General features: G+C 35.6%; 1 protein-coding gene across 5 annotated transcripts in view; it reads left to right on the top strand.

Annotated features, from left to right (window-relative positions):
* LOC122055939 (TNF receptor-associated factor homolog 1a-like) overlaps positions 1–9,182 on the top strand; it is a 27,152-nt gene extending 17,970 nt beyond the window's left edge. For 2 of the 5 annotated variants that reach the window (XM_042617655.1, XM_042617639.1), the window contains exons 11-13: positions 5,921–6,381; positions 6,456–6,639; positions 7,096–8,549. In XM_042617655.1, the coding sequence (XP_042473589.1) occupies positions 5,921–6,381; positions 6,456–6,639; positions 7,096–8,409 (1,959 nt within the window). In that variant the 3' untranslated portion in view covers positions 8,410–8,549. Of the gene's footprint in view, positions 1–5,920; positions 6,382–6,455; positions 6,640–7,095; positions 8,550–8,860 lie in introns of those variants that run through there. The other 3 variants (XM_042617647.1, XM_042617672.1, XM_042617664.1) reach the window with 3 other exon arrangements.
* Positions 9,183–9,348: the final 166 nt, after the last annotated feature.

Here is a 9,348-nt window from a genome sequence, read left to right as displayed (position 1 = left end):
TGAGTCTATTAAGGATTCTTTAGACCGTGATGAAAGGCGGCTTATGGAGCTTGGCCGTAGAACTATTGAAATTTTTGTCTTAGTCCACATATTTAGGTAACAAGCAATCATTTTACTTGTTGTTCAGTTTTTTTTTGGCTAAATAATACTGTGGCATATTTCTCTACATTATAAGATATTTGTGCGTTTAACCAGCAATGGAGATTCGGGACATATTTTGTCCCTTTGGATCAGTTGATAAATGGTTCTTCTGTTTCAGGATTGTCTAATCCAAGGTAGCCTTGTTGTGAATGAACCTTAGTGTTATTTTATTGTTGACAGCAGTAGAATCGAAGTTTCCTACCAAGAGGCAATTGCTCTAAAGAGGCAAGAGGAGCTGATTCGAGAAGAGGAAGCTGCTGGCATAGCTGAGAATGAAGTCAAATCAAAGTGTAGTGCTAGTGAAAAGGAAAAGCGTTCAAAGAAAAAACAGGTCCACCAAAAGTTACTAATTGAAATTTTTTAGCTGTTTTTGACAAATGATATTTTATGGTTACATTTTGGTTAGTTGTCAAATCAAAACCGAAATGCTAATGAAAAGGACTACTGTGCAAAGAAAAAAACAGGTTCGCCAGTAGAACTAATTGAAACTTTTCACCTGTCTATCATAAATATTATTTTTATATACTTACATCTTAGTTAGAAGTCAAATCAAAGCCTAATTCTAGTTAAAAGGAAAAGAAACTTTTCACCTGTCTATCATAAATATTATTTTTATATACTTACATCTTAGTTAGAAGTCAAATCAAAGCCTAATTCTAGTTAAAAGGAAAAGAAACTTTTCACCTGTCTATCATAAATATTATTTTTATATACTTACATCTTAGTTAGAAGCAAGGAATCAAATGCCGTTCTGCGCCGCCCTACACGAACGGTTTCTATCGTTTCGCCGGGCGGCCGAAACTGGCACATGAGGCATCCCTCGTCTCGAGGAGTCGTGGACGCCGTCGGCAGCGCCGGAAGCGTCCCGCGACGCCTTCGACGCGTAAGGCGTCGCGCGAAGTCTTTTGCGGCGCCGAAGGCGTCGCTGGACGACCCTGTCGGCGTCGCCAAACCCTTCCTAATGCTTCCGGCGCTGCCGGATGCCCCCGCGGTGATCGCGGGTGAGCGATATGTGCGATCGTGTTTTTTTTTTCTTTTTCCGATAAATAATTATTTTATTTAATTAATTTAAATAATTCCTAAGGATGTGTGATATTACGAATAAACTTTTATAAATCCTAATAAAATATATTTAAAATTAAAATAAATTTAATAAATTTTATTAACTAATATTCTGATTTTTTAAAATGTTTTAAATTTTATTTAAAAATTTCTAATATTTTGTATTATTTTAAATTTCATTTAAAATTAAAAAAATTCTTTAAAAATTCTATTTTTTTAAAAAAAATCTAATAAATAATATTTATATTCTGATATTTTTATTATTTTTAATTTTTTTTACTATTTAAAATATATATTATTTAATTAATAATTAATTAAATGAATGAATAGTTAATTTATATAATTATTATTATATATAAAGTAATATCTTATATTAATTTATATACTTATTATTATAGATAGATCTATTTTAATTCGAGTTATTGATATATCAATTTTATTTAAATAAAATTATTTTTAATTATTTTTTTTATCAATGTTAAATTGTTCAATAATTGAGAACTTATAAAAAATCAATATACAACTTATTTTTATATACACTATAAATATATTTATCTTATAATTATCATTCCGGTCTGAGACTGAAACTTCAGCACGGGTCGTAATTTTAAACCTTGGTCAGAAGTCAAATCAGTGAAAGGTAATATTTTTATAATTCCATCTTAGTTACTGTTTTGAGTAGATGTGTGTATGAAGTGTGAACAGTGCAATTTATGAACTTATGCATTTTCTACATTTTGTTTATCACACGACATTCTCAAAACTTCTCTCATCACTGGTTTATAAATTTTGCTTTCCTATTTAAATTTCAATCTTTATCATGGCTTTTTCTGAGTAACATTCTGTAGTCCTTAAAAATATTTGTGCTTAAACATCAGTCCACTTACATTTTAACATTCTTCAGCTGTGAATTGCTATTGTATGTAAATTAACCTGCCTTTTGGTTCCATGTTAATTTCACAATTGTGTTCGAGCAGGACATCCCTTTAAAACAGCTAAAGCTTATCCAAGTACAATCCATAAGTACAATATTAAGCTTGAATATTAGTCCTGCATTCTCAGTAATGTAAGGTTGTTCATACTGTTGATCTGACTGATTGAGTCTAGGAGTCGTGTTAAGGCTCTGTGACTTGAGCAAATTTTGAGTGTTGGGTTGGTGACCATGTTGTATTACTATATTACTTCAACCACGCTTCTTTATTACTGGAAGTTTTTCAATATCTGTCAATCCCAATAGATTCCATGTAAATAAAAAGTTCTTAGACTATATAGGCCTGATAAACTAACGAACAGAAACTTCAACCTCACATCATCTGGCATGCACAACATAGTGTTTGTATAAAATCTGCCACTATGCACTCAAAAATTAAAATTTCTGGTTTAGCTGGTATTCCATATATTGACTCACATTCTTATTCCACAATAGAGGTGAGGAGCTTCTTGAGAGGTCACCCATCTCATCTAGCATGCCTTACAGAGTACCTGACTAATTTGCACTAAAAGACATCTTATTACTCATCTTTAATCTATTTAAGACACTTTACACCCATGGTCCATGTCCTAGAAACTTGCTAGGAGTTGTACCTTATCTAAGGCCCTCTTCCCTAGCCATCGCCCTTATCCTCATTAGATTGAGTTGATAGAGGCCTTCTTCCTTCCACTAGTTCTTGAACCACACACAACTACTAGAAGGGATTTAATTTGATACCAATATTAACATAGCATGTACTTGACAACATCCAAACATCCAGTTATTGTCCAATTTAGCCAACATCCTATATTGACAGCAAATTTTGACTCCAAAATGAGGAGCTTAACAGGAGGTCATCTATCTCGAAATTGCTTCACACCAATCACACTTAAATATGGAGTTCCTAGGGAGAACCTAGTCAATTCTACCAAAAGATATCTCTTTATTGGGATAACATAAACGGGCCGCCCACGAAGCTCCTGCCAATGCAGGGTCCCGAGGAAGGGTTCATTGTACACCGTCTTATTAAAGTAAGAGACTATCTTTGAGACTCGAACCCATAACTTATAGGTCATACGACACAACTTTACTGCTGCGCCAAGGCTCCCCTTCTTTAATTGGGATTACATATTTAATCATATTTTACATCCATGGCTTACCGTTGTTTCCCCTTTTGGTGTGTGTTCTGATTCGGTTTTGCCCCCTACGCCCTAGAAGCCTGCAAGAGCTGCACCTTGTCCAAGCTCTCTGCTTGGTGATTACTCCTGCTCTTGTCAAATTGTCATTTGAATCTTGTTTATTCTTGCTACTTTCCTGCTAACTAATATTATTGTGGTCTATTCTCTTTCTTCTGATATAATAAGCATATTTTTTTTTACTTGGTTTCAAATGTAAGATTTCAAGTTATTCTAGTCTTTCATAATCCATGGTTCTTCAACATCATACAGACCTCAGTTTCCCTTGGTAACTGGTAGCATCTTGAACATCCTCACAATTGTAAATAAGCTGTGACTCTTTTTCCCCACTAAAATTCACTTGCTCTCTATATTCTTCTGAATCAGATACACTATAGTTAAGCTAAAAAGAGTTTTTTGTTTAAGCTATGAAATCATCTAGTTTGTCATTTTCTCAGGCTAACTTGCCAACCTCCTTTTATGCCTCTCTAAAGTTGCAGTTGAATATATCTTGAGTTATATAGAAGATTACATACAATTCCAGCCACTGGGCCGGCTTACTCAAAATATAGTCAGTCTAGTGGTTGGGATAGTCTTGGCCATCAATCTATGGGAGAGCCTTTTTCTTGGTATATGAGTTATGCACTGCATTATGGATTACTAGGCCTATGCGAAACATTTGACCAAGATTTTTATACTGAATGGATTTTTGTCTATTTGTCTTCTTCTATCTTGTTTAGGATAAAGGTCCAAACATTAGATTGATGCACAGAATTAAATGGCATTTGAACCAAGCAAAAAAAGGAGGATTCATTTGTATGTTGAAAACTAGTTGGAGTCCATAGCTCATCTTTATTTAAAAAAAAGAAATGAATGAGCTTGAACTGAGCACAATGATAACTGAGCTTAATATTGTTTTGTAAGAGCTCGTTAACTCGATTTTCTTTCCAAAGTTCAACTAGATACATTATTGTGTTTACAAGTTAGCTAAAGCACGACTCATTAGATGAACCATGTTTATTATTTGTTTAATGGTATATGTTATGGTTAACATTGCTTGAAAGAAGAGTTTATGAGATCAAAGTATAATTTGATTTATTAAGTTATTAAAAAAAATCATTATTAAGATGCTTGAAGAATGAAGGACAAACATTTTAATATCTACTTACAAAAATAAAGCTGTTATACAATGTTATTCTAATTTTTGAGTAACAGATGAAATCACCATTCTTGAAAATCAATTTAATTTTATGTTTGGAAGATCAACTATAAATTCTATTTATTTGATAAGACAAGGGAAAAATATAGAGAAAAAAGCATTCATTTGTATAGTATTTTTATTGGTAGAATCCTAAACTATTGTGGTAAATTTTACAGAAGAAAAGAATGCCTAATAGTTATATTAATGTAATAAAAGATATGTATACTAATTTTGTTACTAATGTTTACTATAGCTGACAAACAATATTTTCTATAGCTATAGACATCAAGGACCAGCTTTAAGCTCCTTTTTTTTCCACATTAAAACTAGATGAACTAAACAATGATTGTCAAAATAAATCTCCTTAAGACAATATTGTTTCCATCTAATATTGTGCTAATGTATGAAAATGTAATTAGATTAAATTTGAAGTTTAAATGGAGAAATATTTTGGAAACTAAATGTTTTAAAACAATAATTAAAATACTGAGCTGTGCCACTACATACAAGAGGCATTTATTGTTCTGCCCGTTAATCGACATTGGAACTATTCCACACCAACACTTGGTGGCAGGCTCTTCACCCTGCGACAATGGCTTCGAGGAGAGACCTCAGCCAAGGGTGACTATCATGACCTCGTAGCGGCCAGGCCTAGTCATGACGGTAGGATGTTGCCACCGGCAATGCCTCACGACTCCCTGGCCTCCACGGCAGGTTGTTGCCACCAGCAGCGCCTTGCAATTCCCATATTTTCCCTCTTTTTATATATTTTTTTTATCCCGTATCTCCATCATCGCGATTTTTTTTCCATTCCTTTCCCTCTTTGTGTTCCTTTGTAAGAAAAAGTATAACAATGTAGGAGTATAAGGAAAAATATAATAATGCAGGACCAAGATTGAAAAGAAAATTAAATAGAGTATAATTTCTAACCTTATAAACTATATTGCTATGATGAACCAAATTATTCTATATATAAATTTGGTTTAATTTTATACTGATAAAAATAAATCTAAACTAAACTCAGTTTGAACCTATTTGATCATAATCGTCATGTTTACTATTTGGTGGACTCCACCCCCTAAATCCATTTTTAGTCGGCCCTAATTTTTAAAATTTTAATTTAATTTAACTTAATTAATTATTTGAAAATTTTAAAAACTAATTTAAAATGTAAAATTTTTAAATAAGATAAAATTTGATATATAAAAAAAATTTTTGGTGTTCTAACTTTTATGATGTCAATAGAGATTGAGAAATAGTGCTAGCATGTGAAACAAAAACTAAAGTTCTAACTTTTTTCTACATTTGAAGCATTAAAGTAGATTCTTGCTTAATGCACCTTGCATTATTTTTTGCTTATTCTTCTTCCAGGCTAAGCAGAAGCGCAATAATCGCAAAGGTAAAGAGAAGGGAAAATATGATAGGGGTAATCTTGTGCAAGAAGTGCTGCAGCAAGAAACTTATGAAGAAGAAAGGACTTCAGATTCATTCTATACTGAACCAGTAGAACATTCTATCAAGAAGATCGGTGCATGTGAAGATGCATCTGATATTTCTGACACTGTAGATGTTGCTGCTGAAATGCTTCAACCTGATTTAGATGATCAAACTGCCAGTCCTATTAATTGGGATACAGATACTTCAGAAATTCATCTTACCACTGAAGCTAGTGGCAGTGATGTCCAGAATGGGCACATTGATAAGAGGAGCCAATCTATTATCGATGATAGTTCCTCAACTTGTTCGACTGACTCCGTCCCCTCTGTTTTCATTACTGGAGTATATAAAGGAACCATTTCACCAATCAATATAACTCAATCATCTCCCAACAGGTAAATAATTTGTGAATCTTCAGTTTTGATTGTAAGACCTCTTGTGTTTAAGGTGTTAAAAACTGTATCTGCAGAGGAAAGAACCACCGGCGTAAGGAAACACACAGCAGAATCAGTTCGACTGTGCGAACTGAAGCTACTATTGTTGATAGAAATTCAAATCATGTCTCAGATAGCAAAGTTGACCAACCAGAATCTGCACTCACAGAATCATCCTCGAAGACTGAGATGCAACAGCAGCAAATTCAAGTTGAAAAGGTAGAATTTTTTGCCACAGTAAACTATCAGTTTTGTTCTATGTATTAGGGATGGGCAAAAATTGCAACTCACGTGACTTGATATGGAAAACCAAACTGAACTGACTTGGAAGTTTAACATTTGTTTTTCAAATTTGGTTCAGTTTAATGGTTTATATATTTTGAAATTGTGTTATCGTTGCGATTTACCTGCATTTACTTTAAATCATAGATATACCCACATACAATACACATATCGTTATAACACATGCACCTGTGTGTGTGTGTGTACTATCAGAAAAGTTGAAAACCCTGAACCTGAGCTAAACTGAAGCAAATAATCACTTTGGATTTTCTCCCAAAATTCAATTCTGGTTCTCGGTTCAGTTTTATATTTATATATATATATATACAAACAGTTCAGGTTGGTACTTTGTACTCCGAAAGTAATTTACTTAATGTTACTGTGTCATTTTAGCAGGTCCTTTCTCTGCAAAACATGCAAATGGCCAAAGATCAGGTTGTGGTGGAGAGACAGTCCTGTTCAAATCTTGGTGAAAAGCAAAACAACTCTATTCAGCTGCTAAAGCAGTCACCAACATTTACCTCGGATACTCTTGTCAGCGCTTCCAACAATATAGTTGAGCCAACTTTGAAACTTTCAAATAGCACAGCCCTTGATAGGGTTCTTGCTCCATCATCAGGATCTCAACCAATGCCCTCCAGTTCCCTGGCTGAAGCTCAGAAGCAAAATGCACTGGCAAAACATAGTATTGCTCACCAAGACAATACAACGTCAAGGCCATCCAGTGCCCCTCTTACAGCGGCACCAAGGTCCACCGCATCTATTTCTCCCATTGTCCAAGCAGTACCTCTACTTTCCCGCTCGGTTAGTGCCGCTGGTCGGTTGGGGACTGATCCATCTCCATCTGCCCCAAGTTATGTTCCTCAATCATATAGGAATGCTATAATGGGCAAAACTACAAGTGCAAGGATGGTAGGTTCCACCGATGTTTATGCTTCCTCAGGGCAAAGTGCTGTATACTCACAGTCTCCTCCATTGCAGTTATCATCTCCATCAAAGCTTCCACCTCAAACGCCTTTAAGGACGGACCAAATGTTGATTCGGCCTGGATTGACCTTTGGGTGCCTTAATGTGGAAGCAGTCCGTACCCAGCACCTATGGAAGGATAGCAACCAATACAAACCCAGCAGCAGCAGTGAAAGCAGCAGCCAGAGGTATGGTTCAGCTTTGATGGATAACGATACGGAGAAATTCAATGTTTATGGAAAGTTGCAAAAAGAGTTAGTTGGGATTGGTTCTCGGACTATGCCCTCTCCAGTACAAGGGACCATAACAGAGGAGTTTCCTCACCTTGATATTATCAATGACTTGCTGGACGATGAACAAAACTTTGGTTGTACAGCTAGAGGTCCCGTTCATACTTTCAATCGGCAGTACTCCTTACCAGGCAATCTGTCAACTGCCTCCAGCCAGCATGACCAGTTTGAGCAGTACTATGAAGAGGGCGTTCTTAGGTCATATGGTGCTTCCAGTAACCCTCTTCAGGGGCTGCGAGATGGACTTCTTCAGCAGCCAGAGTTTTCACCTTATTCTAATAGATATGGCCAGTTTGATGGATTGATGCGGAATCATTTGCCTTACATGAATACTGATCTATCGATGCTCCGATTAGGGGAAGGAGACGGCAATGGATATCGTTACCAACTTGGAGACCATTTGACAAGAGTAGGGAATGGATATTTGTATCGTCCTGCTAATGGGCCTTGAGAACTAGGATTGGTCATTTTGTCATCTCAATGGGTGTTATCAAGGTAATCTTTTCTTATGAGCTTTGCAGTGAGCTGTACGTTTCCGTGTTCGCTTTTTTCCTTTTAATTAAAGAATTTCGTTATGAAGTGGTTCTTCTATTCCCCTTGATTCAGTTTGTTTGCCATTGATATTTATGTGACTAACATTGCCCGAGAAAGCCGAGCCCTAAAATGCCATGACAAACCCTCGAGTGTCAACATTGTATTTACAAACAATTCCATCGTAGTAGATTAGTTGAAGTGCTCTTCCAATAAGTAACAAGTTATATTTAGATTGCTCTTTCAAATTCAGTAACAACAATCTAAACTTGTGTTCCTTGTCAAAGTTTTTTTTAGGGACTCTAGTTCTCGCATTTTTTTTCTTGCATCTCCTGTCGCTTAAAGTCTAAATTGCAGTTATATCATTATAGGTATGTGGAATGTTCTACGAGTCAAATTTATTTAGATGCAACGAGTGCCATAGGATTTAAGGCTACGACCTCAAGGCCCAGTTGAGTCAGTACCCCTTGATCGCCACTAAGTCAAGGCCCTCTAGCTCCGGTGGCAGTGTAGCTAAGGATTCACCATTGTCCCTCTGTCGTCAACATGGTCATGCCGAAGACGACGAGAATTAGAGCCAACAAAAGACGACCGACTCGCTTCATGCCGATTGGTTTGCTCGAGGACAGGAGAATGAGAATGGGATTTGGATTGGAATTCACTTTTAGTGATGGAATGGCTAAGACTATCGGGTCATTGGTTCGACCGGTTAAATTCGACGTCGTTAGATATTTATTGACTACCACTGTTATATTTCATTTTTATAGTTTTTATCAACACATGCCATTAGATTTTTCTCTTCAACTTGTCAATTCAGTCCGGTCCAATTTTCAAAACATTGATTATAACCTTTAAGCAC

Source organism: Zingiber officinale, chromosome 1B (assembly GCF_018446385.1).
Source record: "Zingiber officinale cultivar Zhangliang chromosome 1B, Zo_v1.1, whole genome shotgun sequence".
Classification (NCBI taxonomy): Eukaryota; Viridiplantae; Streptophyta; class Magnoliopsida; order Zingiberales; family Zingiberaceae; genus Zingiber; species Zingiber officinale.
The sequence above is the reverse complement of the archived record's forward strand: the minus strand, read 5'-3'. Positions and strand labels throughout refer to the sequence as shown.